The 26,952-nt window shown below is 50.5% G+C and overlaps 1 protein-coding gene across 3 annotated transcripts; it reads right to left on the bottom strand.

Moving 5' to 3' along the window:
• On the bottom strand, positions 1-26,915 carry TRAF1 (TNF receptor associated factor 1). Of its 3 annotated transcripts, none has more exons than XM_050759649.1 (9): positions 26,802-26,915; positions 23,802-23,940; positions 23,168-23,533; positions 20,938-21,025; positions 11,339-11,404; positions 10,422-10,832; positions 8,115-8,292; positions 5,999-6,147; positions 1-2,780 (listed from the first exon to the last, which is right to left on the bottom strand). In XM_050759649.1, exons 3-9 carry the CDS (start codon positions 23,305-23,307, stop codon positions 2,562-2,564), a joined length of 1,251 nt encoding a protein of 416 aa, XP_050615606.1. In that variant the 5' UTR covers positions 23,308-23,533; positions 23,802-23,940; positions 26,802-26,915; the 3' UTR covers positions 1-2,561. The 3 variants fall into 3 exon arrangements, with proteins under 3 accessions (XP_050615606.1, XP_050615608.1, XP_050615607.1); XM_050759651.1 differs by lacking the exon at positions 26,802-26,915 and adding an exon at positions 26,418-26,468; XM_050759650.1 differs by lacking the exon at positions 26,802-26,915 and adding an exon at positions 26,119-26,183.
• Positions 26,916-26,952: the final 37 nt, after the last annotated feature.

Raw genomic sequence — 26,952 nt, 5'->3', positions numbered from 1 at the left:
CACTTAACATAGAGCTTTGTTGGAAGAGAAATCATTCAATCATTCAGCATGTTAAATTATCGTTTCATCCTGCTTTCAATAGGCCCAGGGGTTACCAGGACGTGCTTTCCTGGGGAGGGGGAGGCGCACTGCTGCATCTGATGCTGTCTACACTCCAGTTCATCTGACCCTTCTGCCTCCCTCCTCCATCCTGCCACACAGACCCTGCCCTCAGCCAAGACTGCTTCCCATTTTCAAGCTGGTACGCTTCCCTTTTCCCCATCCTCTGCATTTCAAAATATTCTCAGGCTGAATTTAAATGCCACTTCTTCCCTGAAGCCTTCCCTCCTTTACCCACTGGGATTCTGTGCTTTCTCTAATCTTCTCTTACTCTGTCATAATGATCTTATGTGCTCATTTCCTCCACTGAACTAAGAGTTTCTTGAGGCCAGAGTGCACATCTTGCCTTTCTCCCTTCAATGTCGAACACAGTTAACAGATCTAGGTGTCAATGAAGCTTTGCTGAAAGAATGGCTGCATCTCATGCTCTTTGAAGAGGGTATGTATCTCTTGCCATCAGAAATAGACAATCAAAAGTGTACAGTAACAACTGTTTCTCATGGGGGCTTGTTCTACAAATCCCCCTTGACCCAACACTTGGTGAGTAGGGATCCAGAGGTTATTGCTAGGACATCAGCTTCAGGGCCTAGACCCATCGCTCGCTAGGCCAGACCTTCATGTGTGACATCCAGCTGCCAGCGGGAAGAAGTCAGTCTCCACTGCCTCCACAGTCTCTGCTGCCACACTGTCACAGCTGGGAACAAGAAAAAGCAGCCCCAGAATGTTTGCTGCCATTGTGCATGGACGACGTCATTGCACATAAAAGCACTTAGTGCTCCATTATTGCGACTGGGCCTCCTGAAAACCCCTAGAGCTGGACAGGGCAAGGGAGGGGCTTCCCCTGATCTTCTCCTGAAGGGCTAAGCATGACAGGATGCCAGGCTTAGAGCCCGGCTGGGCTGGGTTTCTGACCCATTGAGTCTGCTGTGCCATGATGCTCCCTCACCTCCTTTGATCCTCCTGTATGCTGGGCTGGAGAGAATAGGAAGGGCTACTGACCCATTTTATAGAAGCAACCCTAATGGTTTGAGGAGTGAAGTCTAGCACAGGCTCAGCAGATGGAGGAAGAGTAAGCTGTCAGGAAGGCAGTAGGGGAGTGGTAGGATCCTGACTTGTCTCAGGGTCTTTGGAAAGTTGAGTGTGGCCTCTAAGGTGAGAAGACAGGTGTGGGCCACCACCAGGCAGGCAGCATTGCCCAGGCTTCTCTCTCCAGTCTGTCCTGTGCGGCATCTCCTTTGAGGGTCAGAGAAACCAGGACGGGAGGCAAGCTGGGGTGGGTCTCATTATAGAAAAGAGAAGACTGGGGCTAAGAGGGGATGTTCCTGCCAGCACGCCAGCCTCTGATGCCACCTGCAAAACTGGTGGCACCACCTCAAACCCTTTTCAAACCTGGCTCAGTACAAACAACTCCCAAACCACACACTTTAGGAAAACTTCAAAAGAGATTCTAAGAATTATTTCTTTGGTGTTATACATTGCTCAGTGGCTTGGAGGTCCTGATCAGTGTGCTGAGAGATTCTGGAAAGCACCAAAAGTGGGGCCTCCAGGCAGGAAGAGGAAAGTTTATGCCTCCCAGGTGCTGCTGGCTGCACCTGGGAGCTCACAGTGACCGGGTTTCACCTTCATGAAGTGAAGTGGCATTTAGCTGATGGAGGCACGACATGGGGGCTGGGTGTGCTCCTGCGTGTTGGGGAAGCTGAGCTGCCAGGCCCAGGGTGGCAGGTGCCCTGAGGGCCAGGTCAGTCCAGCAGGGGTTACTGAAGGTGATGAGGAGCCAGGAGGGCAGGAAACTCCTGAATGTTTCCAGAAACCCTGTAGCTCTAGGACTTGCCTGGGCCAGGAGGCCTAGAATTAGAGACTTTCTGGGCTGGAAGGAACCTTAAAAGTCTTCAAATGCAACCCCCAATTTGAAGTCTCAGTAGAGCCCTCTGGGTTTGCTTGCTCACCTCCAGTGATGGGGAACTCAGTCCAGGCCTGGACAGACTGCATTCACACTGGCACCCCATCCCTTCCACCCGGTCCTGTTTCTGACCCTGGACAAAAAGAGGGCAGGCCTGTGTCCAGGTCTCTCTGGTGGCCCTGCAGAGATCTTCCCAGCTCGAGAGCTTCTTTGCTTGGGTCCTACGGTTCCAGACCTGGTTCCATTTTCTTCCCATCTTGGTGACAGTCCACCTCAACATTCAGGGCCAGAGTGGCTCCCTGGCCTCCCGGTGTTGCATTGTCCGTGCAGAGGGGAGCAGCTCTACCTGTTTCCTTCTGGACCCTTTGCCTTTGTGGGCCCAGCCCACGTCCTGCCATCCTAACCGGATGGCCAGCCCAAAGTCGACCCCTCAGTCTTGCTCGGATTGTGCCAACCTTCGCCCATCTTTGTGCCCTGGGGTCTTGGGTGCCAAGGGCAGGGCATCACAGTCCTCTGGCCAGCTCCCGTCTGAGTTGGAGCTCCCTCAGGAGCCCCGCCCACCCTAAGTGCTGGTCTCCACAATGCACTTGAGGAACATCGTGTCGTCCTTCACATAGGCGTGCTTGGGTGACTGCAGTTTGTTGAGGGGGAAGAAGAGTGGGCAGCCACTGGCCACATTGGTTTCACTCTGGGGCCTCTGGAAGGACGCCGAGCTTAGGTCAGGCCGGAAGGCGTCAATGGCGTGCTCACGGTTGTTCTGGTCCAGCAGCATGAAGGTGACCTGCAGGGTAAGGGACAGGTGGGAGATCAGGCCCTACATTAGCAGCACAGCTTGGAGGCCCAGGCTTGTGCTCAGAGCTGTGCTCCACACCTACTGCCTGTGCAGCCCCTCGGACCCTTGGCTCATTTGCATTAGGAGTCAGAGAAGCCAGGCAAGGAGCGCACCTGGCGTATAGCCAGACCCAGGGAGCCGGCAGCACCTGGTATTCTGAGTGCACTTCAGAGGCCCTGATCCCTGCACTTCAGAGGCCCTGATCCCTGCTGAGGATCAGATGTTCCTTCCATCCAGCAGGAAGCAGGGGAAGGTTCTGATGCCCCAGTCAAGTCTGATTGGCTGTTAGGGGCGAAAGGTGTGACTGAAGCACTGACAAGGTGGGTGGAGACAATAACCTGTAAGTACGCCTCTGGCTTGGAAAGTTTTGCTTCATCAACTACAGCTGGAACCTCCTGGGGCAAGGCAGAAGGGGCAGAACAGGGAGGTCTTCTACTGAGGGGCTGTCATCGATGTCCTGAGACATTTGTGGAGCTTCTGGTGTACACAGCGCAGACAGAGGTTCCCCTGAGAAGCGGACTGTCTAAAAGTGACACAAACCCTCTTCCCTGGCACGTGCCCCTGAAATGTCCATCAGGAAGTTGAATGGCTTCCCGTTGCCAACTGAAGCAGTCCTCACCCTGCACATTAAAACCCCCTGCGGAGACTTCATCCTGATGCTCAGGCCTTATCACTTATGGGGGTGAGATTCTGTCACTGGTGTTTTTAAAATTTCCCCAGCACCTTTGGGAACTGCTGGGGGTGGGAGACCTACTGACTCACACCCAGACCAAAGCGGCACACCCGCCCTGCCCCACCTGTTTCCCCATACCTGAGGTCTCTATTCTTGACGCCCTCCACTCATGCAATGCTGCTCTTTACCCACAGGAAATGCCTATCCCCCAAATCTGTCTATAGGAATTGTGGGGTTTTGTTTGTTTGTTTGAGACAGAGTTTCGCTCTTGTTGCCCAGGCTGGAGTGCAATGGCACAATCTCGGCTCACAGCAACCTCTGCCTCCTGGGTTCAAGTGATTCTCCTGCCTCAGCCTCCCAAGTAACTGGGATTACAGGCATGTACCACCATGTCCAGCTAATTTTTTGTATTTAGTAGAGACGGAGTTTCACCATGTTGGTCAGGCTGGTCTTGAACTCCTGACCTCAGGTGATCTACCCACCTCAGCCTCCCAAAGTGCCAGGATTACAGGCGTGCGCCACTGTACCCGGTGAAGGATTTTTAATGGATTGTATTTTTTAGAGCAGTTTTAGGTTCACAGCAAAATTGAGCAGAAAATACAAAATTCCCATATACCTCCTGCCCCCACCCAATGCACAACCTCGCTGACTATCAACATCCCCCGCAGCGTGGTAGTTTTGTAACAGTTGATGAACCTGCATTGACACATCATCATCACCCAGAGTCCACGGTTTACATTGGCGTTTACTCTTGGTATTTCACCTTCTATGGGTTTTGACAAATGCATAAGGACATGTATCCATCATAACAGTATCAAACAGAATAGTTTCACTGCTCCCAAAATCCCCTGTGCTCTATTCATCTCTCCCGGCCCCTACTCTTGGACAACCACTGATCTTACTGTCTCCATAGCTTTTGTTTTTGTTTTTGTTTTTGAGACTGAGTCCCACTCTGTCCCCCAGGTTGGAGTGCAGTGGCGCAGTCTCGGCTCACTGCAACCTCCACCTCCTGAGTTCAAGTGATTCTCATGCCTCAGCCTCCAGAGTAGATGGGATTACAGGCACACAGCCTAATGCCCAGCTAATAATTTTTGTACTTTTTGTAGAGACAGGGTTTTGTTATATTCCCCAGGCTGGTCTCAAACTCCTGGGCTCAAGCACTCCACCTGCCTCGGCCTCCCAAAGTGCTGATATTATAGGCGAGAGCCACTGCGCCTGGCCTGTCTTCATAGCTTTGCCTTTTCCAGAATGTCATATAGTCAGAAGCATTCAGAACGCAGTCTTTTCACCTTGACTTCTTTTTCTTAGTAATACGTGTTTAAGGTTATATTTTCATGGCTTGATAGCTCTCTTCTTTTTAGCACCAAATAATATTCCACTGTCTGGATGCACCACAGTTTATTTATCCATCCACCTACTGAAGGACATCTTGGTTGCTTCCAAGTTTTGGCAATTATAACTAAAGTTGCTATAAACATCCTTGGGTGGTTTTTGTGTGAACATAGTTTTCAGCTCCTCTAAGTAAACTCCTTTGAGTCCAAGGAGAGCAACTGGCTATATCGTTTGGCATGAGTATCTTTGGTTTTGTAAGATACTGCCAAACTGTCTTTCCAAGTGGCTGTACCATTTTGCATTCCCACCAGAAGTGAGTGAGAGTTCCTGTTGCTCCACATCCTCGTCAGCACTTGGTACTGTCAGTGTTCCAGATTTTGGCCATTCTAGTATGTATTAATATGTAGTGGTACCTGCCTCCTTCCTTTTTCCTGAAAATTCTGCTAGTTCAGGCGAGCCTCATGGCACCTCCTCCCAGAAGTTTTCCTTACTTACCCCACGATGTGAAGGGGGAAGAAGAGTGGGCAGCCACTGGCCATTCATTCTGTCCCTCCCTCCCTTTTTGCCTCCCTTCCTTTCTTCCTTCCCTTCCTCCATTTCTTTCTTTCTTTCTCTCTCTCTCTCTCTCTCTCTCTCTCTCTCTCTCTCTCTCCCCTCTTTCTTTGAGGCAAGGTCTCACTCTGTCACCCAAGCTAGAGTGCAGTGGCAAGGTTATGGCACACTGCAGCCTCAACCTCCCAAGCTCAAGCAATCCTCCCACCTAAGCCTCCCAAGTAGCTAGGACTACAGGCATGTGCCACTACGCCCAGCTAATGGTTTTTATTTTTAGCAGAGATGAAGTCTTGCTATGTCTCCTGAGCTCAAGCAATCCTCCCACCTCAGTCTCTCAAAGTGCTGGGATTACAGATGTGGGGCACTGCACCTGGCCATGAATTTCATTTCTACATAACCTTTGGGAAGATTCCAGACATTTTAGCTCCTGGACTCATGGAGCTGGAGGGAGCCCTAGTTACTAGATCTGATTGTTTTAAAAAAAGGGAAACTGATAACACAGTGAGGGTGGGGGACTTGCCAGGTCACATGGCCAATTCATTGCCAAATCAGGACTAGGACTCAGGCTTCCATGTTCCCCACCTTGCCCCCATCACCTCCACGCCCATACCTTGTTCCGGAAAGGCCATGGCAGCAACGCGTCATACTCCCCTCTCATGATCACGATGAAAAGCGACAGGTGGGTCCTCTTTCCAGTGCCATCTCCATTCAGGTACAGCCGCAGGCATAACTTGTAGCCATACTTGGCAGTGTAGAAGGCTGAAATGCAGAAGCCACAGGCAGCTGGGAAGTGCTGGACTTTGCAGATGTGGGACTGGGATCCAGCGGTCAGGCATGCCCAAGGTCAGTGGCTCAAAACCATGAAAGATGGGATTAGAGCCCAGCATTCTTCTCGAGTAGGGTGTCAGAGAGGAATGGGCTCTTGGGGGTCATCTAGCTAAGTGTTTGTCAGCTGGCCATCCAAGTCATACACTGCCAGGCCCCACCCTCAGAGTTTCTCACTCGGTAACCCTGGGGTGAGAACTGAGAGCGGGCACTTCCAGCAAGTTTGCAGGGGGTGCCAATGCCACTGGTCCTAGGACCACACTCTGAGAACCACTGATCTGACCAACCTATGTTTTACAGTCTGGAAACCAAGCTGAGAAAAAGACAGTGGCCGGTTACCATCTCACAGTGTGTTGGGGACCCAGCAAGAATGAGGGGCCAGGCTTCCTGCCTCCCAGCACCGGTTTCTTTCTGCTGCCCTATGCCAACTGGTTGGGGTCCCCTGGAGGCTGAGGGTACATGGGGTGACTCACAGTTCTGCCCTATGCCAACTGGCTGGGGTCCCCTGGAGGCTAGGGGCACATGGGGTTACTCGCAGTTCTGCCAGCCATTCTCAGGTGGCAAAACCCTTTGAGGGCTGAATCATCCCTGGTGAAGATGCACAGAAACCCCCTGGGCAGCTAAAGGGGCCATCCCAGGAGAGCATGTCCTCTGGCAGAGCGCCCTTCTGGGAGAGGTTGATTGGGGACATGAATTGGGGGCAGGAAGGAAGGGGGTGGAGGAGGCACAGGCTGGCAGTCTGACTCATCTCTGCCCATTACGTTTTGGTAGAACAGGAAGCTCGAGGTACTGCTTGCTTTTTCCCTCTTTAAAAAGAATCGAGGGAAAAAGGTCTACAAGTAGGGCTCGAGACCGCCCCATGAAGAGAGCTGTCCCAACACAGCAGGATGAGTGCTGCTCCTGCAGGAAAGGGGTCCCAGCCCTGCTCTAGGAGTGTGACACACTCCGCTGCCTCATTAAAAAAAATTTTTTTGAGAGGGTCTTGCTTTGTTGCCCAGACCAGAGTGCAGTGGCACCATCATAGCTCACTGCAGACTCAAACTTCTTAAGCCATCCTCCTACCTCAGCCTCTCAAGTAGCTAGGACCACAGGTGCAGGCCACCATGCCTGGCTAATTAAAACATTTTTTTGTGGAGATGGAATCTTGTTATGTTGCCCAGGCTGGTCTTGAACTCCTGGCCTCAAATGATCCTCTTGCCTCAGCCTCCCAAAGTGTTAGGATTATAGACATGAGCCACTGCACCCAGTCTGCTGCCTCATTTTTTGCCCAAATATATGCATTGTTATATTAACAGATATCATTTAGTTAAGAGAAACACTTGCCAAGTAATTACTTTATGCAAGACATTGTGCCAAGCCCAGGGGCCCCAGAAATGAGTAAGAAATGAGTAAGCCACTCATTCACATGCTAACTGCAATTGTACACAAGTGCATGTGTCTTACTCAGTTCTCTAATCTTATTTCAGACTGTTGGCTCTCTGAGGCCAGGGGTCCCATGGTGTTCACTGGTGAAAACCATCATTCACATCCATCTCGTCTGCACACACTGTGGCCCACAGCACACCTTCCTTCACATCCCAAACCCATGAAGTGGGTAACAGTTTTGATTCCTATTTGCAGAATGGGACTGACATTCAGGGAGGAGAAAGGGCCTGAATGTCAGTCAGCCTGGGCCACTGCTGTGTGTGGCTGCGAGCCACAGGGCAGAGCATGGTTCGCCCACCAACCTCAAGGTCCCAGCACCCAGCATGGTTCTCGGCCGTGGTGAGTGGCCTGAATGGGCACTGGCCTAAACTGGACACAGCGTGGCTGTCACAGAGCTGGCTGTTTTCACTGCTTGCTTCCTGGGTCCTGTGGGGCCTGTTTCCCAAGAAGGTCTCTGTGCCTCTGGGAGGTGTTACCTGGGGAGAAGAGGCTGACGGTCCTGCCACAGGCCGACTCATGGCACCGCCTGGTGACGTTGGTGATCTTCCACAGGAAGGTGCCATCAAAGGAGGCCTCCTCCATGAGGCGCAAGCTCTGCTCCAGCTTGCCCAGGGCCTGGTCTTTCTGGGCCAGGGTCTGCTGCAGCTCCACCACCTGTAGGGAAGACTGTTCAGCCAGGAACACCAGAACCTGGCTTGGGGATGGGATGGGAAGGGCGGGATGTGAAGATTGATCTGCCCCAAAGGTGCTTTCCTGACCACGCCTCACTCAGGCGTGCGTCTACATCTGAACGTGCTGCCCTCTGCCTGGCCTTCCTTTTCCTCATCCACCAGGAATCCAGCTCATATGGCCCCTCATCTGGGAAGCCTTTAACCACTGTCCTAGCTCAGTTGCTCTGTTTCAATATGTTCTTACAGAGCCCTTACAATGATTTTATGAGACATACTTTTCTGCCTTATCTACCAGATGGTCTCCTCCACTGAAAGCTGGGCCCATGCTCATTTTGTCTTCGTGCCTGTGCCTTGCATAGTGCCTGGTATGTAAAAGTAGAGCTGGGAAGTTTGTGGGTGAAATGAAGATACAATTGTGGCTTTCAGGGAGGCTGCCTTTTAACTGGAGCAAGAGTTACATAAATAAAGGCTAAAGCCTCAGCCACTCCAACTCAGCACCTGGCCCTTCTAATAGCTTTCCCCAATGAAGTGGAAAGAATACAAATTTATTCTTGGGTGTACTCAGGTAGGGAAGCCATGAATGGAAGTGAGCATCCTTAGAGAAAATTTAATCGCTAACTTTACTGATGGGGAAGGTCCTGAGAGGGAAAGTGACTTGCTCAGACCCATAGGGCAGGTGGCTCTGAGCACCTGCTGTCATGGTAACTGTGAATGGTGAGGCAGATAATTAATGGTAATGGTGAAGCAGGAACTAAAACCCAGGCCTAACTCAGTATGAGCAATGATGTAACGTTACTGCAAAAGAAGCAACATTAGAATGGTGATTGGCTACATTAAGAAAAGTATAGGCTTGGCCGGGCGCGGTGGCTCAAGCCTGTAATCCCAGCACTTTGGGAGGCCGAGACGGGCGGATCACGAGGTCAGGAGATCAAGACCATCCTGGCTAACACGGTGAAACCCCGTCTCTAATAAAAAATACAAAAAACTAGCCGGGCGAGGTGGCAGGCGCCTGTAGTCCCAGCTACTCGGGAGGCTGAGGCAGGAGAATGGTGTAAACTCGGGCGGCGGAGCTTGCAGTGAGCTGAGATCCGGCCACTGCACTCCAGCTTGGGCAACAGAGCGAGACTCCGTCTCAAAAAAAAAAAAAAAAAAAAAAAGAAAAGTATAGGCCAGGCGCAGTGGCTCATGCCTGTAATCCTAGCACTTTGGGAGACTGAGGAGGGTGGATCACGAGGTCAGGAGTTTGAGACCAGCCTGACCAACATGGTGAAACCCCATCTCTACTAAAAATACAAAATATTTAGCTGGGTGTGGTGGCAAGAGCCTATAATCCCAGCTACTCAGGAAGCTGAGGCAGGAGAATTGCTTGAATCTGGGAGTGGAGGTTGCAGTGAGCCAAGATCGTGCCACTGCACTCCAGCCTGGGCGACAGAGCGACACTGTGTCTCAAAAAAAAAAAAAAAGAAAAAGAAAAAAAGAAAGAAAGAAAAGAAAAGTATAAGCTCTAGAATAAGGGAGGAGAAGACAGCCCTGTTGGACCAAGAACTGTGGCTAAGTGGATTATCTGGAGTCAGCCTGGGACCACACTCCAAGCATATAGAATTCTTTGGAGACTGAGCCAGATCATAGGAGGGCAATGTGAAGCAGCACGCTCTGAGGAAAAGGTGAAGGCGCCGGGGCTTTTAGCCTGAAAAGGGAAGCACTCAGGTAGGACAGAATCCGACTCTCCATCCCTGAAGGGCTGTCATGGGGACTAGAAGGTGGATTTGTCTTGTGGGCTCTGAGGGCCAGGGCCAAGAACAATGCAGGGAACAGAGAGGCTGATTTAGCTTAGTATAAGGAAGAGTGGAATATGTCCTGCACTGGAATGAGCTGCTCAGGGAGGTGGTGTCTTATCACAAAGGAACCAAAGCACTGGATGGGAGGCTGTGACCTTGACTACAGCTTCCAACTCAGCGCTCTTCTTGGAAGGGTGTGGGATAAACGGGAGATATGTTTTGAGGGAGTGACTGCTCTAAGCAGGATGAATGATTAGTAGGAAGCCTGTCTGCTGCTCTGGAGACAGGATGGGGCTCAGCCAGGCTTGAAGGCAAACTTGCCTCCCACACTCACCCTCTGCTCCAAGCTCAGGATGCGCTCACGGTCCAGCTGGCTCTGGTGGATGGAGGTGGCCAGGGCCAGGTGGGAGGCCTCCACCTCCTTGTTGAGGACAGCAACAATGTTCTCAAACACACGCAGCTTCCCTTCCAGCTCAGCCAGAAGCTTCTCCTTCATGAAGTGCTGCAGGGCCAGCTCCTCCTGGCTCTCGGAGCAGGGTGCCCGGTAGCAATCGACCTCCAGGTCCCCCGCCACTTCCACGGCTGCCTGCAGCTGCAGGTCTGACAGGTTCTGCTCCAGGGCCATGGGCCCAGACTCCAGGCCAGAGCCCAGCCGGGTCTTCCACTGTTTCATGAATCCCAACAGCAGGTTTAGGTGGGAGGTCTGGGAGGTGACCTCATGCTCTTGCACGGACTGTGGGCTTCCCTGACAAGAGAGTGGGGCTGATTAGTGAAAACAGAGGTGGAGTGAGGACAGGGGAGCAGTGGAGTGCCCTGCTATCAAAGGTCACCAAGGAAAGTCAGATTCATTCACCCAGTGAAGAGGAGTGGATTTCTGTACAGTGGGAGGGATTCAGAGGAAGACCCTGGCATCAGACATGCCCACGATGAGCCACATGCATTGTAGCTTCTAATTCTGCTCTGCCCTGCCCTGGAGCGCAAGGATGATTCAGGACCATGGAGAGGGGTGGTGGAGGTGGGGGTCGTTTTAGTGATGTTCTGCGGATGCTTAGGTGAGACATTAAGAAGAACCTCCCTGAGTACTATGATGACTTAATAGTAGGCTCTGATGCTTGGGAAAGTCATTAGTACAAGAGACATCCAAATGAGTGGACTGATGTTATGGTAAAATTCTGGAGGGGCTGCAGTGGGAAGACCTGGAGGTCTGGAACTGCAGTGGACAGATCTCCTTTCTCACACTCAAATACTTACCTTGAAGGAGCAGCCGACACCTGCAAAGGGGCACCCAACTCCAGCCTCAGCCACCTCGGGATGAGCCTGGAAATAATAATCACATCACTGAATGTTACAGCAATCCCTGTGGCTACCCTGGGGGCTCTCTTCAATGCACCAGGATCCACCAGTGTAGGAGATGGCTTGGGCCACACGACTTTGCACATGCTGTTCCCTTTGGCTATCTCCTTTCCACCCTTCAAGCTTCTGCCCTTCCATGACCTTCCTTCAAAACAGGATCTAGGCCCCTACTGTGATCCTGGGCAGCACTGCTATTTCTCCTGTCAGGGCACAGTCCACACAGCTCCATAATCATCACTCATTCTCTGGTTGCCCCAACTGGTCGGGGCGGCTCTGTAAGGGTCATGGCTGTGTTCCCAGTGCTGAGGGCAGTGCCTGGCACAGCTGAGACACTCAGAACACACTGACTGCATGAGTAAATGCGTCCCTCCTCCTGAAGTCCATGGGGAATCTTGTGGTCACAATTCCCATCTGCATCCCTCCTTGGCCATCTATCCTAGACTAAGGTGTGTCCATTCAGCAGAACTTTCCCTTTCAGATAATGTCCAGCCCGAGGGAAGGGACACAGGAGGGTCTCAGTGCTATTACAATAGCAATTTGACCCCACTGTTAACCTATTTAGGTCTGAAGCGTTTACCAAATGCCTTCAAGGCTGTAATTCTTCCTAGGGCTCCTCACAGCACGGTGGGGAAGAGAAGGTGGGTTTTTATTCCTATTTTACTGATGAAAAAACTGAGGCTCACAGAGGGGAAGGGATTTGCCCAAGGAGGCCAAGCTGGGAGGCCGCACAGCCCCAGGGCCCCTCCCACACACATCACTGCCTCTTAACAGGAGTCAGCCCAGGAGAGATGGGAGAAAAGTTTTTCCAAAACATATACAGCCATGCAACAGGAATATGTTCTGAGAAATGTGCCATCATTGTGTGAACATCATAGGATGTATTTACACAAACCTGGATGGTATACCCTGCTACACACCGAAACTCAGTGACGGCCTATTGCCCCTAGGCTACAAACCTGTACAGCACGTGACTATACTGAATACTGTAGGCAACTGCTAACACTGTAAGTACATGTGTATCTAAATATATCTAAACATAGAAAAGGTACAGTAAGAATACAGTACTATACTCTTCTGGGACCATCGTTGTATATGTGGTCCGGTGTAGAGTGTTATATGGCACATGACTGTATCTTCATAAAGGCTTGTATCCAGAATATATAGAGAACTCTTACAATCTAATAAGAGACAAATGACCTAATAAAAAATGGGCAAGGCCAGGCTCAGTGGCTCCACACCTATAATCCCAACACTTTGGGAGGCTGATCCCAACACTTAGGGAGGCTGAGGCAAGAGGATTGCTTGAGGCCAGGAGTTCAAGACAGCCTGGGCAACATAGTGAGACCTCATCTCTACTTAAAAAAATTTTTAAATTAGCCAGGCTTGGTGGCGTACACCTACAGTCCCAGCTACTTGGGAGGCTAAGGTGGGAGGATCGCTGGAGCCCAGGGGTTCAAGGCTGCACTGAGCTATGATCACATCACTGTACTCCAGCCTGGGTAGCAGAGAAAGACCTTGTCTCTCTTAAAAAAAAAAAAAAAGCAAAACAATGAACAGATACAAAAGCAAAACAACGAACAGATACAATCTATGAAAGTATCTTATAAAGTTAAATCATACTTATAAAATAATTTACTTATAAACCATACTTATAAAGTTACCGTACAATGCACACACTTCACTCCTAGGAATTTACCTAAGAGAAAGTAAAACATGTGTCTGCACAAAGGTGTGTATGTGAATGTTCATGGCAGCTTTGTTCAAAACAACCCAAATGTGTCATCAACTGGTGAGCAGATAAACAAATTGGTCTATATATACTATAGAACAACCAAATGGCATTAAATACCAGCATAAACAATAACATGGATGAACCTCAAAAACACTGTGCCAAGTGAAAGAAGTCAAACACCAAAGACTACATACTACCTCTTTCCATTCTTACGAGTTTCTAGCAAAGGCAAAACTAGAGTGACAGTAAGTAGATCAGTGGTTGCCTGGAGCTGTGGGTGGGGAAGGGATTGACTATGCAGGGACACAAAGCAGCTTTATCCCGTGCAGAAACGTTTGCCACTTGACTGTAGTGGTGGTCATGTGATTATTTATATTCCTCAAACTGTATACTTCAAATGAGTGAGTTTTATTGCATATAAATAATATCTTGAGTCTATAAGCTCTTTGTTTATTTATTTATTTATTGAGAGAATAATCTCATGGAACCACGTGAAAGGGGATTTGGATGAAAGCAGGAGAGGACAGAGGTGTTTCGGACTGAGTAAATACAAAAAGCCACACTGTTATTATTCTTTAAAAGTAACATAAGCAGAGAGCTGTGGGCTTAATGAGTACAGTTGGTTTGGGACACAGACAGAACACAGCCCAGCAAAGGCCACCGTACCCCCGCCCCCACCCCCCCAACTGCCCAGGGCTTCGGGGACAAGTTGTTCCCAACAAATAATAGAAAACAGATGTTTTATGGAAGGCAGGCAGAGGGCGGCCTTGGCAGGGAGACTGTGTTGGCTTCAGGAAGTCTGTGGTGATGAAACCTCCCTGAACATGTAGCTTTTGACATGTGAGAACAGTGGAGGAAGATGCTACGTGTGGACCTGGCTCCTGGGTGAACACACTTTGGGGAGCCTCTCAGGTCCCACCATTCCCTACAGGTCCATGATTCCAGTCCTCTGTGGTTCTAAGGGTCAAAGCTTGGTGGGAGAGTCATAAAAGGGATAAGAACGTGAAAATGATCAAGCTAAGAGTGAAATTCCAGACATCACCCTGCAGGTGGAGGGGATGTGTCTTTCAGCAGCGGAGCCGTCCTGGTGTTGTGCGAACAGCAAATGCCCGTTTCAGGAAGTGAAACGCTATTCAGATGTAGGGACATCCTTCTGTGATGTGTGCCCAGATGTGGCCTGTGATGAGCCTTGAATGGTTGCTGCAGAAAGGGGCAGGGGTGACTTGAGAGGGTTTCGGAGGCCTCTCCGTCATCATTATTCATTCCTTAGAGTGCACGCAAGTTCAGGGTGTGGCCTCAGGAGCCAGCCTTTTGGGGTTCAGAGCTTGTTTCTGTCACTTCACATACTAGCTTTGTGGCCCTGGGATAGTTATTAACTCCTCTGTCCTGCAGTTTCCTCATCTGCAAAATGAGGATAATAATAATATCCCCCTTACAGGGTTATTGTGAGGATTAAATGAGATAATACATGTAAGCACTGGTATTAGTTACCTATTACTGCTGTAACAAAACATCACAAACTTAATGGCTTAAAACAACACAGCTTTATTATCGTACAGTTCTGGAGGCCAAGGGTCCTAACATGGAAACGTCAGCAGGACTGTGTTGCTCCTGGAGGCCCAAGGGGAAGATGGCTTCCTCCCTTCCCCAGCTTCTCAGGGCTTCCTGCACTCCTTGGCTTCTGGTCCCTTCCTCCATCTTCAAAGCCAGCAGTGGAGCATCTCCCCTTCTCTCTGACTCTCCTCTCCCTCTTCTGAGGACCGTTGGGCCACCTGGATAAGCCAGGGTCACCTCCCCATCTCAGAATCCTTAATTTAATCATGTCTGCAGAGTCTGTTTTGCCATTGTTATGGGCTCAGCACCCCCCACCCAAATCATATGTTGAAGTCCTAACCCCCAGTATCTCAGAATATGGAGACAGGGCCTCTAAAGAGCTAATTAAATTAAAATGAGGTCATTGGGGGCGGGCCCTAATGCAATGTGACTGGCATCCTTTTAAGAAGGGGAAATTTGGAGAAGGACCACATGAAGACATAGGGAGGGGACAGCCATGTCAAGGCAGGGAGAGGGGCCTTGGAGGAAACCACTCGCCAATACCGTGCCTCGAACTTCTGATCTGCAGAACTGCGAGGAAATACATTTCTGTTGTTTACACCACCCAGTCTGTGCACTTTGTTATGGCAGCCCTGGCAAATGCATGGAGCTATGTGAGGTCACATACTCACAGGTCCCGGGGATTCACATGGGGACATCTTTGGAGGACATTATTCTGCCTAACACAGTGTTCAATAAATATAAGCCATTATTAGTAATAATAATTATTAGTATTGAAATTATTAAATACTACTACTGAATACTTGTTGAATACTACTACTATTAATAACTCTAAGAATACTAATAGTAGTAATACTAATACTATTACTACTAATTACTACTAATACTATTACTATTACAAATACTATTATTAGTATTACTACTAATTAGTATTCTTATTCCTATGGATTAAGCACACTGCCCCTGGGACATCCCCAGTCCCAGTTCTCCAGCAGCTGTCATACACATGTATCTCATTTAATCCTCACATCATAAACTCTTAACAACAAATTCTCTAAAATTCCATTTTCCCACTGGATTTCCTCAAGGCAGTGAGGAATATCCCTAAATGAACAGGACCAAAACATGTTTGAATGTTGTCCCTAGGATTCCTATGACAATCCTCTGAGGCAGGTGGGGCTGGATTAGTGTCACCTTAATACCGGCAGAAACAGAGGGAATGGCTTAATGTCACGCTGAGCTCGTGAGTGGAGGAGGCGGGTGTGCCTGTGTGTTCTCCCCCATAGTTGTGAGCCTCTGCAAGGGCTCACTGCTCTCCTGGCACTCATGTAGACACTGTCCCATCAGATCCTCACAGCCATGATGCGGAGGCTGGGGCTTTGAGGTTCTGCTTCCCTCGGGTAGGTGGAGAAGCTGAAGCCCAGGGGTGATCAGTGACTTGTAGGAGGCAACGGGGCAGGCGAGGGCAGCCCAGGAGCCTGGAGTCCATGTGCAGGTTCTGTCCTCCCCACCATAGTGTCCTTGCCTGGGGTGGCCTCATTCGAAGGCCAGGGACCGAGGAGACAGGAGAGGGAATCAGGAATCAGACTGCGTTGCAGGAGAAGAACAAAGGCTGTGTCCCGGGCCAAACCCGTCTGGTGTCACAAGTGGCCCCTGTGTGAGTGGCCTCACTGCTTGCAAATTGCTAAAAATAAAGTGTGTAGTGGAATTTCCTCCGAGGAGGAGACAGAAACAGAGAAAACAGATGCCCAGCCCTGAGGGAACACTCATTCTTCTGTCTGGGTCTGAGGAGTCTCTGTGTGTGTGGTTTCCGGTCACCCCAGCTACCCAGGCCCTTTGTGGTGGGGTCACAGTGGGCCCTAGCGGGAGGCCCCATTCTGAGACCTGGGGCCTCTGGGAATTTGACTGTTAAGAGGGTGCCGGGAGCATGAGTGCCACCTCTGCAGCACCTGCACAGAACAAAGAGGATCTGAGCAGGCCAGGCACTGCCTACCCCCACACTGGGCTGAGGTCAGGGATGGCCGGAGGGGCTGCTTTGGCTCAGGTGTCAGCTGGTGCTGAGGGGGTACTCTACATGGGGAGCTTGGTCAGCCTGCCACTGTCAGCCCGTTCCTGCCCTCCTCTGTAACTGGGCCAGTTTAGTCTCTGTCAGCCTCCGCTCAGCTCAACTGCCGCCTCCTCCAGGAAGCCCTGCCTGATTCTCCTGGTTGAAAGTAGTCTTGCCCATCCCTGTTTTTTCCATAGCACTTTGTGGACTCCTGCACTAAAGCCTGACTGTGTTGTTTAAGCAGGTATGAAACATTTAGGGGAGGATTCCTTGTGTAGAGGCAGCATAGAGAAGATGCCACCACCTCAGGAGCCATGGGTTAGAGCCTGGCTTTGCCTCTCACTTGCTGTGTGACTTTGGTCCAGGCACACCTCCTCATGGAGCCTCAAAATATTACCTATTGGTAAAATAGGGCTATCACCACCACCCACCACACAGAATGTCACAGGATCGGGGCGATTACGGATGAACACTGTCAAACTCAGAAGTGTAAGGTTTGGGGGTTTATTCCCAGGTGTCACACTCCAAGGAACACAGATAAACAGAAGCACATTTACCCCAAATGCACAGAGACTGGCGAAAGACTGCTCAGTGTCTTTCCACGGAGGCAGGACTGACTCCGGGGACAGGGGGCTGAGTTGCCTTTTGTGACCTCAAGGGAGACAGACTTCAGCTCAGTACAAAGGAAGGGGAGAATGTTGCCTCCATCAGAGCGCCCCAGGGTGGGTGTGGTTGTTTCATGGAGTAATGAGCTCTCTGCCATTGGAAGGACATGGAGCTATGTAGCAGGAATCCAGTACAGAACAGAAATTGGACTAGACGGCTTAAACTTCTGTCATTTTCTGACTCTAGAAAAATTAAGGCTTTACTGTGAGCTACTGGCATCAGATGTCAGCTTGCCTTTGACCTTCCTGAATGGGCCTCAGGGGGAAGAGAGTGGGAGAAACTATCCCATTGCTGATCCTCAGCAGACAGGACTGAAGGTTTTTATCTTCCAGTCCCCCTGGACGTCCCCTCCTTCACTGTCACTTCTACAGGAAGATCATGTGAGGCAACTATCAAGTCTCTAACTAGGTCAACATTAATCCTTTAATATCCGCTTCTTATATCAGGTAATCAGTCCATGGCTCTGGGCACTTCTTCAGGAGATAATCATCTAATGAAGTCAGAGGCTGAGGATAAACTGATAAGCAGATGGTATGGGAAGTGTTTGCAAGGAGGGCTGGTCCTCAGCCCTCTACCCTGCCTCCATTTCCCAGGTTGCCCTACATGTGCAGGCAAACTTAGGAATTACCACACATGCAAAGTGTTGACTTTTCATCAGCCATTTTCCTTTGTTCAAAAGTCCCCCAAAGTTCCCACTGGGGCAAAAGTCAGAGGAGTCCCCTGGTCCTTCCCCTATGTGACTTTGTGTAGGTGATCAGACCATGACTACCGCCCCTCCCCACCCCAGCTTTTCACCAGGAGTCCATGACTCCATGAGGTGGGGAAGCCAGCAGGGAGGGGAGGGGGCTGCTGCCTCTCAGAGGTCTGCCTGCGTTAAGGAAGCCTTCTTTGCTCGCAAATACAGGCAGCTTCCTCTCCCATCCTATAGCCTGTTAAGGTGCCTATAATTCTACCATGAATTATAGTCCCTTCATTTGGCTCAAGGCAGCAAGTTTCAAACTGTGCTCTGCAGGGCCCTAGGAGTCCCCAGAACCTCTTAGGGGCTGGGATAAGAGAAAGAAATGGGGCAATTAACAGGCCAGGGCTCCAGGCTCCCCCTCCATCAGAACGTTTCTACTTTCATCTGATTGAAAAAGATGAAAATAAGCCATTGGATTAGGAGATATTAAAACATCTATGTGATCTAAGATTTACACAATAGATGTATGTTAATTTTGTTAAGAGGAAAAAATAAAACAAGCTAAAAACAACAGTCCTAGAGCACTCAAGCAGGTAACGTCCTTTTGCAAGTGAGGCACAGTGGCCCACAGAGAGTTGAGGGTCTGCTTGTGTCTCACAGCCAATCCCCCAGGAGCCAAACAGGGAGGCTCAGGGAGTTACTCCACGGAGCAGTGTATCATATTAACTCTTACCACGTTGCAGAGTGTAAAGTTCCAAGAACATGCATTTGATCCTTACTCTTACTCCCTGAGGGCCTGCCGATGGAGAGGCTGCTGAGAAGCAGATGGGAGAGTGCTCAAAACCAGCTCTGGGTGGGAGAGGAAATTCCCCTGAACTCTCTGAATGAGAAGGACCAGCTCAGAGAAAGGAGAAGGAGGTGTGGACACTCGCCTGCCTCTGGTCCAACGGTAGGGGGATAGCTGCCCTGCTAGCACTGCTATCATGGTCTCCTGGAAAGGCCTTGCAGAGCCGGCTTAACATCCTCATTTTACAGATGCAGACACAGGGCCTGGGAATTGCTGCCAGCCGAGCAGAGAATTATGCAGAACTACCCCTGGACATCAGGCTCCTGATCCCTGGGCAACAGTTTGCTGCAAGAAGAGGGCTTTGGCTGAAAGGAGCCAGGCACCTCACAGTGGAGGTAGAGAGGGTGGCTGAGCAACGAGACTCCTCTGCGGGTCTCAGGGCCCCATGTGTAAACAAGAGGATTTGATTTTGAGCAGTGACTCCTGCCTGTTTGGATTCGTGGACCAATATGAGAGAGAGAAAGTGTGTGTGTGTGTGTGTGTGTGTGTGTGTGTGTGTGTGTGTGTGTGTTTAATTGAGACATTAACAAAGAGATTGCCATCTTTTCAATTTTTCTTAGTAAAGGCTTTACCAAAAACTATCATCTATTATTACATCCTCTCATTTATATAAAGACATGCATAGGACTAAAGACATGCATAGGACAGACACAATCTCAGAGTAAAGGTTGGTTTTAGAAATGGAAAGAATTCAGTTTACATAAACTCATTTATAGAATTGCCTTATTTTTATCATTTTGTCATGAGCTAGTGGGAATGGATCAGTTCTGGATAGCACGTGGGAACCTTTGAGCAGGACATGTAACCTGTGAGGGTCCTTCCAGCTTGGGAGGGCCAGGGTTCTAAACCGCAGCTCCTGAAAATGTCTCTCTGGCCTATCACACTTCCAAATGTGTCTCTTATTCCTAGCAGCACAGTTTGGCAGAGCCGAAGAGGTGAGCTGATAACGGTCTCTCCCTGCCTAAGGGCAAACAGAGGCAGACAGAACCATCTAGTTGAGGAGTTTGCTAACTTTTTTATAAAGGGTTGGATAGTAAATATTTGGGGCTATGAAGTCTTTGTTGCAAGTACTCAATTTTGTATAACTTTCATGTGTCTCAAAATATCTTTTTTTTGTTGTTTTTGAGACAGAGTCTCATTCTGCTACCCAGGCTGGAGTGTAGTGGCACAATCATGGTTCACTGCAGCCTTGACTTCCCTGGGCTCAGGTGATTCTCCTACCTCAGCCTCCAGACTAACTGGGACTACCGGCACGTGCCACCAGGCCAGGCTAATGTTTATATTTTTTGTAAAGACGGGGTTTCACCATGTTGCCCAAGCTAGTATCAAACTCCTGGGCTCAAGCTCTTTGCCCACCTTGGACTCCCAAAGTATTAGAATTACAGGCATGTAATTGTATGTAATTCAAATTCTAACACTTCAGCATTACAGGCACGTTTGTCATTTACCAAAGGGTTTATATTTGTTATTATAAGAACTTTTTTGATTATTATTGATTGGGCCTCATAACAATTCTGTGACGCAGAAAACATCTTCACAGACAAGCAAGCTGTGGCTGGAGAACATCAGCAGTGCCCCGGGCCACACAGTGGGACACTGGCCTCACAGCCTCAAGAATTACAGGTCATTACACATGGCCTATCATTCTTCTGATCTTTTCAACCATTTGAAAATATAAAAACCACTCTTGGCTCGTTGCTCAGGAGGTGGGCCAGATGTGGCCCATGAACCATAGTTTGTGGACCCCTGGTCTGGACTGTTCTCACCCTAAGTCTATTGCCAGGTGGCTTCAGGCAAGACACTTCACCACTGTGAACATCAGTCTCCTCACTCCTTATAAAGTAAATTCAGTCTGGACTCGGGACTAGTTGGGAGGTGCCTGCCAGGGGCAGAGTGCGCAGCTGTCTACTTGGCCTCAACCTGGAAAAATCAAGACAACGGACAAATGCTTTTCCGTGATATACCAACGTACCCTCTCCAGAGTTCGAAGACGGCTTCCTGGGCTTACAGACTGGAGGTCTTCCCCTCTGCATTTGGGGCAGATCTGATCCTCGCCGTTCCTGGGGAAACATGGACAAAGCCTTGGAGAGAGGCACCACAGTTCCCTGCACCATCCACTCTCCTGACAGCTCCAGAAGCCTCAAGTGTCAGCAGGTTGGGGATCGTGTATGTCCACAATCCCAGAGCCACAGTTCCTAAATCGCAAAAGTGCCGAGCATCCCACGTTTTTTTGGTAATTTGCAGTGAGCTTCCTGGGCTGCCAAACCTGCCCTGACTGCACTGACCGGAAGCTATTACAGCCCTTACTTACTCCACTTAGTGTGAATATATACATATTTCATTGCAGAAACATTAACGTGCTTGATTACAGGGCACTGCCCCATTCCCTGCCAGAATTGTATAATGCCCTGATTTGCTTTTCTAAAAAAATTCTTAATTACAAAACACATCTGATCTCAGGGGTTTAGGCAAGAGATTGCTGACATGTGACTACACTTGCTCTTCTCATTTGGTCCTCCATTTGGTTTTGGTCTCATATGTTTAGTAATTACAGAGGATCATGGCCTATTAGAACAAGAAGGGGCCTCAGAGAATATCTGGCCTGGAGGTTCTTAATCAGGAGTGGGTGTCAGATTCTAATGGGTAACACCTGGGTACCCACGGATTTTTGTTTTGTTTTGTTTTTTGGGGGGGGTTTTGATTTTTTGGAGACAGGGTCTTACTCTGTCGCCCAGGCTGGAGTGCAGTGGCATGATCTCGGCTCACTGCAACCTCTGCCTCCCAGGTTCAAGTGATTCTCATGCCTTAGCCTCCTGAGTAGCTGGGATTACTGGGATTACAGGTGTGTACCACCATGCCCAGCTAATTTTTGTATTTTTAGTAGAGACGAGGTTTCACCTTGTTGGCCAGGCTGGTCTCAAACTCCTGACCTCAAGTGATCCTCCTGCCTCGGCCTGCCAAAGTGCTGGGATTACAGGCATGAGCCACTGCACCTGGCCAGCACCTGCGTTTTCACAAAGCTCCTGGTGTCTCTGACCTGCTACTGAGATAGCCCGTTTTACAAAGAGGGAATGAGGCCCCAGAGGGCATGTGGATTAGCCAAGGTAGAGTGAGTCAGGAGCACAGCTGAGTAGAAGCTCTTCAGGACTTAGGCCTCAGGCCTCAGCCCTCCAAATTCCAATCAGCTCCCTCCTCTGCCAGGTTTTGGAAGGAGGGAGAGGAGAAACCAGGAGACCCACCACCAGAGCCTGAGCTGAACCCTGACCATCAGCTTGATGGTAAAACCAGACAACCTCTGCTCCTCCACCCTCTGGTTGGCCTTTCCACGGTCACAGCCTCTCCTCGCTATTCTCACAGCCTCCTCCTTTGTCATCATGTTTGAACTTCTCACTTGCCTGATTCAGCTTTCCCACCTTCTTAAGCTGTAAAACCCCAAACAAAAGGTCATCACATGAGGCAGTTTAAGGGCATATTTGCCAGGAAACTGACCAAAGCTGACCTAACCTATTAGGCCTCAATGTCCTCATTTGTAAAACAGGATCATAATAGTATCCACCCCTCTAAGCTGTGCTGAGGACCTGAGGGCAGAGCATTTGGCACACAGTAGGCACATAATTGCTTAAAGAGGAATGTTGATGATAGTACTGATGTCATGCCTTTCTGGGTTAATACTTTAAATATCATTAAATACATAAATATATATCGATCTCTTTGTCCCCTCATTCCCAGCAAACAGTCTGAGGTGATGAGCAATGCTGTGGAAGGAGAGATATTCGTCTAACAGTTTGTCATTCACCAAGGGGTTTATATTTGTTACTATAAGGACTTTTGTGATTATTATGCATTGGGCTTCATTAATAATTCTGCTATGCAGAAAACAGCTTTACAGACAAGCAAGCTGCAGCTTAGGGACATTAGCAGTGCCCCAGGCGACACAGTGAAACAGTGGCCTCACAGCCTCGAGGCTCTCCTCGGTGTGATCGCTTTCCCCTGTGGGAGCTGACGCCTTTCTGTGGCTTCCTCTCCTTCCACCATAGCCAGAGGGGCAGTGTCAGGGAGTGTGAGAAAAGGGTGTGGACACTGAGGCCCAGACAGGAAAAGTCACCTGCTCAAAGTCACAGGCTCCTCTGCCCCTCACCTCCCATCAGGGGTCCCCCCTGGCACCCACTTTCTGCCCACCCTCCGCTCCTCCATCACCTCACCTCAGGTTCTCAGAGAGACAGCCTGTGCAGCAGAGAGCCCTAGGCTCCTTTGGGTCCCGGCAGACGGTGGGAGGGCACCCAAAGGGAAACTCATTCTCATCAGGGGCCGGGCGTGGGCTACTGCCTGAGCTGGATGCCATCTCAGGGTCCCAGGCTGGCCAGAGGGCCTGTCTAAGTTGCTTCAGGACAGGGGACCAGCCCTGTGGAGTCCTGGCCTGGGCCTCACTCTCTGGTGAGTAGGAGCTCTGATGACTTTATCTTCTTCTCTCTGGCTTGTGTGGTTCAACGTCACAGCTGAGTCACAGCAGGGATGGAGCAGGAATTACCCTTTGTGGTGATAAAAATCCCCTGGATGGTGACTGAAGGCTTTAGGAGTGTCCAGTCATTTTTTTTTTTTTTTTTTTTTTTTTTTTTTTTTTGAGAGTGAGAAAAAGCAAGAGAGCAAGTCAGAGAAAATGACCCGTGTCACAGACTCTCAGAAAGCACAGTGAGAGTTCCCCTGGCTGAGAATCGCAGGCTGCCGCTGGCTTCCCCCACCTCCCTGGGCACATCGGAGGAGAAGGCCATAGCTGGCCCCTGGTCTGTGTTCCCTGGCACCTCTGAGCAGCCTGGAATTCTCAGTGGGGGTGCTCACCTTCCTGGTGGAAATCCCCAGGGTGTTGAAGGCAAGTCCAAAATTTCAAGTTCTAGGCACTTTTGCTCTGCTCTGTGTGGAGTGTCTGGATGATCTCAAAGAGAAGTCACTTCCTCACAGTGGGTTCTGATGACCCCATCTGTAAAAAAGAAGTCGCAACAGGTGGCTTCTAGGCTGTAAGATTCTGGGACCCTATCTTGCCTGGGACTGAGGCAACCAGAAGGAGCAGGAAAGCCCTGATGAAATCCAAGGCCTTAGGACCACAGACTCCTCAGGGCCCTCCCTGCACCACCCCACTCAGGAAGTCATAGGTGGCTACATGCTCCGGTCAGGTGCCACCACTTTGCTGCCTCAAGGAGAACAAAGCATTAAACAACTACAAGATCACGGCAGCTGGTCTCAGCAGCCAAGTGGGACGTAGATCCACGTTTGCAGGAGAAGTACACCTTGGAAACGATGGCTCCTGGCATGTGTACTGTGTGCTGGGCAACAGTTTCCCTCCAAATCCTTACAGCAACCTGCAAGGAATTCTTCTGCAGCTGTACATAGGGTCAGAGAAGCAAGATGCCTGGTCCAAAGGCACACAGCCTCTGGTGGTGGAGCAGGATTCACTCCAGGGCTGTGGGGCCCCAAGCTCTGTGCGTGTGATCTCTGATGGAGATCAGAGTACCCAGCTCTTGTCTCATCTATTAAATGGAGAAGACGATCCCTACATATCTTTCCATCGAGTTCAGCTGCTACAGAGGTTTTGCAAACTTTCACATTGGTTTCAGATCATGGGTTTTGAGGTCAGACAGAGCTGAGTTGAAGTCCTGGGTCCACCGCTTACTAACTGCGGGCCCTGGGACAAAGTCCTTAACTTCTCTGAAACTCAGATTCTGCATCTGTAAAATGGGACAATAATACCTATTTCACCCAACTGTTGTGATGACTAAATGAGATCGTGGATCAAAGCGTGGTGTGTAGCCCAAGTGAAGTACTTGAAAGACTTTGACATTTGGCTCAGATGGTGACTACAGGCCTTCCAGCTCCTCAGAGAAAAGGATGAAAGTGGGACATTATGCTTACACTGTGTTTTCACATCTATCTACTGGAGCCTCACAGGTGGGCAGTGCAGGTCATCAGACCTGAGATACATTAAACTGCCCACCTGCCCTGGTGTAACACCGGGGCTGCCACAGGCTGGTGGCAAAGAGGGCACGGCATCTTACAGCCACAGTGTACATCAGGACCTTCACCCCTATAGCAAACGACCTCCAGGCCTGCATCAAGACCATGAGAAGACACTCCCTTTAACTGTGTACCCCATAGCTGCAAACTTTCCTACAGCCCTACCTGTTCCCTCCTTTCCCTGGGGTTTGAGATAAAACAAACACCCAAGACTTCTCTCCCCATCTGTGGGTCCCTTCTCTCCCCTCTGGCTTCAATACCACCCTCTCTACCTGTTCATTCCCACGGACATCAAAATGTGCCCAAGCTGCTCTAATAAGAAAAGGGAAAAATAACTAGTACTAGTTTTGGGTGCTGTGTTATGTAATTTTACAGACATCATCTCATCTAATTGTCACTCTATGAAGCAGGTATGGCCATCATCATCCCCACCTTAGAGATGAGAAAACCGAGGCACAGAGAGGCTAAGTGACTTGCTGAAGGTCTCACAGCTAGTGAGTGGGGACTCCTGAACCCAGAGCCAGTTCTCTAACCACGCATGCCTTTACAACACTCTATTCTCGTCTCCAATTTCTACATCTACCCTCTCCTCACTTAAGAACCCCTCTCCTAGGGGTTCTTAATGGTAGAACCCCTAGAAAAGATTGTCTATACAGGCTCTTGGATCTCCAGGGAATCATCTCTCCAAGTGTATATGAATGTCGAGGACGCCAAATGCTCTGGGCCCGTCCCAGTCTCTATCCAACCAGCCCTTCTGCCAGCACCTGACCGGCTCTCAGCCCTTCCTTCCGGATTCCCTTCCTTTCCCCGGCTTCCCGCATCCTCTGGGGGGAATTCCCCCTGCGTCTCTGGTGGCTCCTTATTCGTCTCCTTGACCCCTTTCTCTTCCACACTGGGCCTCCATCAGCTCCATCCACGAGAAGTCTCTCTGCGCCGCGTGTCCCCATCTCCCACTCGTCCTTCGGGGCGCCCCTGCACTAGACCCCACTCCCATGGGAAGTCTTTGTGGGCCCCATGATGAGGCTGGGCGCCCCGCTCTGTGATTCCTCTCGCCTGCCTCTCGCCTCTCTGCAGGCCGGGTTGCCTGTCTGAGCCCCCAGCCCAGTCGGTGATCCCTCCCGAGGGCGGGGGAGCGTCGCGTCGCCACCTCAACATATCCAGTTGCGAGCGCAGCGCTGGGAGCCAGGCAGCGCCGGTGCCCGCGGAAGCAGGAATGAGCCGCCGGGGGGCCGGGGCGCCTGCCGCTGGGCTGGGGGCAGTGAGTCCAGGGGCCGGCTCTGCAGCCGAGGTTCCATGTCCCCGGCTGCGCCCGGGGAGTCCCCGCTTCAGCGAGGGGGAGCTGGAGCGGGGCGTCCAGGACGAGGAAGGGGGCCGGGGAGCCGCCCTGCTGTCCTGGGGCAGGGGTGCAGAGCAGCCAACCTCGTCGCCGCCTCCGCCACCACCTACCCGCGGCCCGGCCGGGAGCTTCCGGTGGAGTGTGGAGGACGCAGCCGCGCGGGCGGAAACCTGGAAGGCAGGGCCGGGGCGGGGGGCTGCTGCTCCGCGGGCCGCCGCGGGCGGGGCGAGCGATCCCCATGCGGGGAAACTGAGTCCGAGGGCTGGGTCTGCGGCGCCACGGGCACTGTGCGCCCAGTTAACTGACACGCGTGCACGCCGCTCCTCCGCGTGCGGGGCTCCTGGCACCTAGTGCAGCACCTGCGCGTATTTAGTGCTCAGTAAAATGCCCCCTGAAAAAACAAACACGAACCGGGAATTGGAGCCCCCACCCTGGTCCCCTGCCTGCCTGAGATCCGAGTAGTGAGGTGAAGAGCAGTAAAACCCAAGTCTTACCATTCTTGGATTTCTCCAGAAGATCCTAGCACAGTGCCAGGCTCTCCCAAGCTTATTGGGTTGAAGCAATCAAGTGATAGTACTTGATAGTACTTGATCAAAGTGATAGTACTAAGTGGTTCCAGGCCCTTTGCTTTCACAAACTGGGTAT

The sequence above is a fragment of the Macaca thibetana genome, chromosome 15 (assembly GCF_024542745.1).
Source record: "Macaca thibetana thibetana isolate TM-01 chromosome 15, ASM2454274v1, whole genome shotgun sequence".
NCBI classification, from domain to species: domain Eukaryota; kingdom Metazoa; phylum Chordata; class Mammalia; order Primates; family Cercopithecidae; genus Macaca; species Macaca thibetana.
Note: the sequence above shows the minus strand (reverse complement) of the source record. Positions and strands in the feature narration are given on the sequence as shown.

Excerpts from the sequence above, each read along its gene's own strand:
- TRAF1 (XM_050759649.1), bottom strand. The coding sequence starts at position 23,307 with ATGGCATCCAGCTCAGGCAGTAGCCCACGCCCGGCCCCTGATGAGAAT. Across the intron at positions 11,405-20,937 it reads GTCTTCGAACTCTGGAGAGG|GCTCATCCCGAGGTGGCTGA; the intron begins GTACGTTGGTAT and ends TATTATTTCCAG. Across the intron at positions 10,833-11,338 it reads GTGTCGGCTGCTCCTTCAAG|GGAAGCCCACAGTCCGTGCA; the intron begins GTAAGTATTTGA and ends CTCTCTTGTCAG.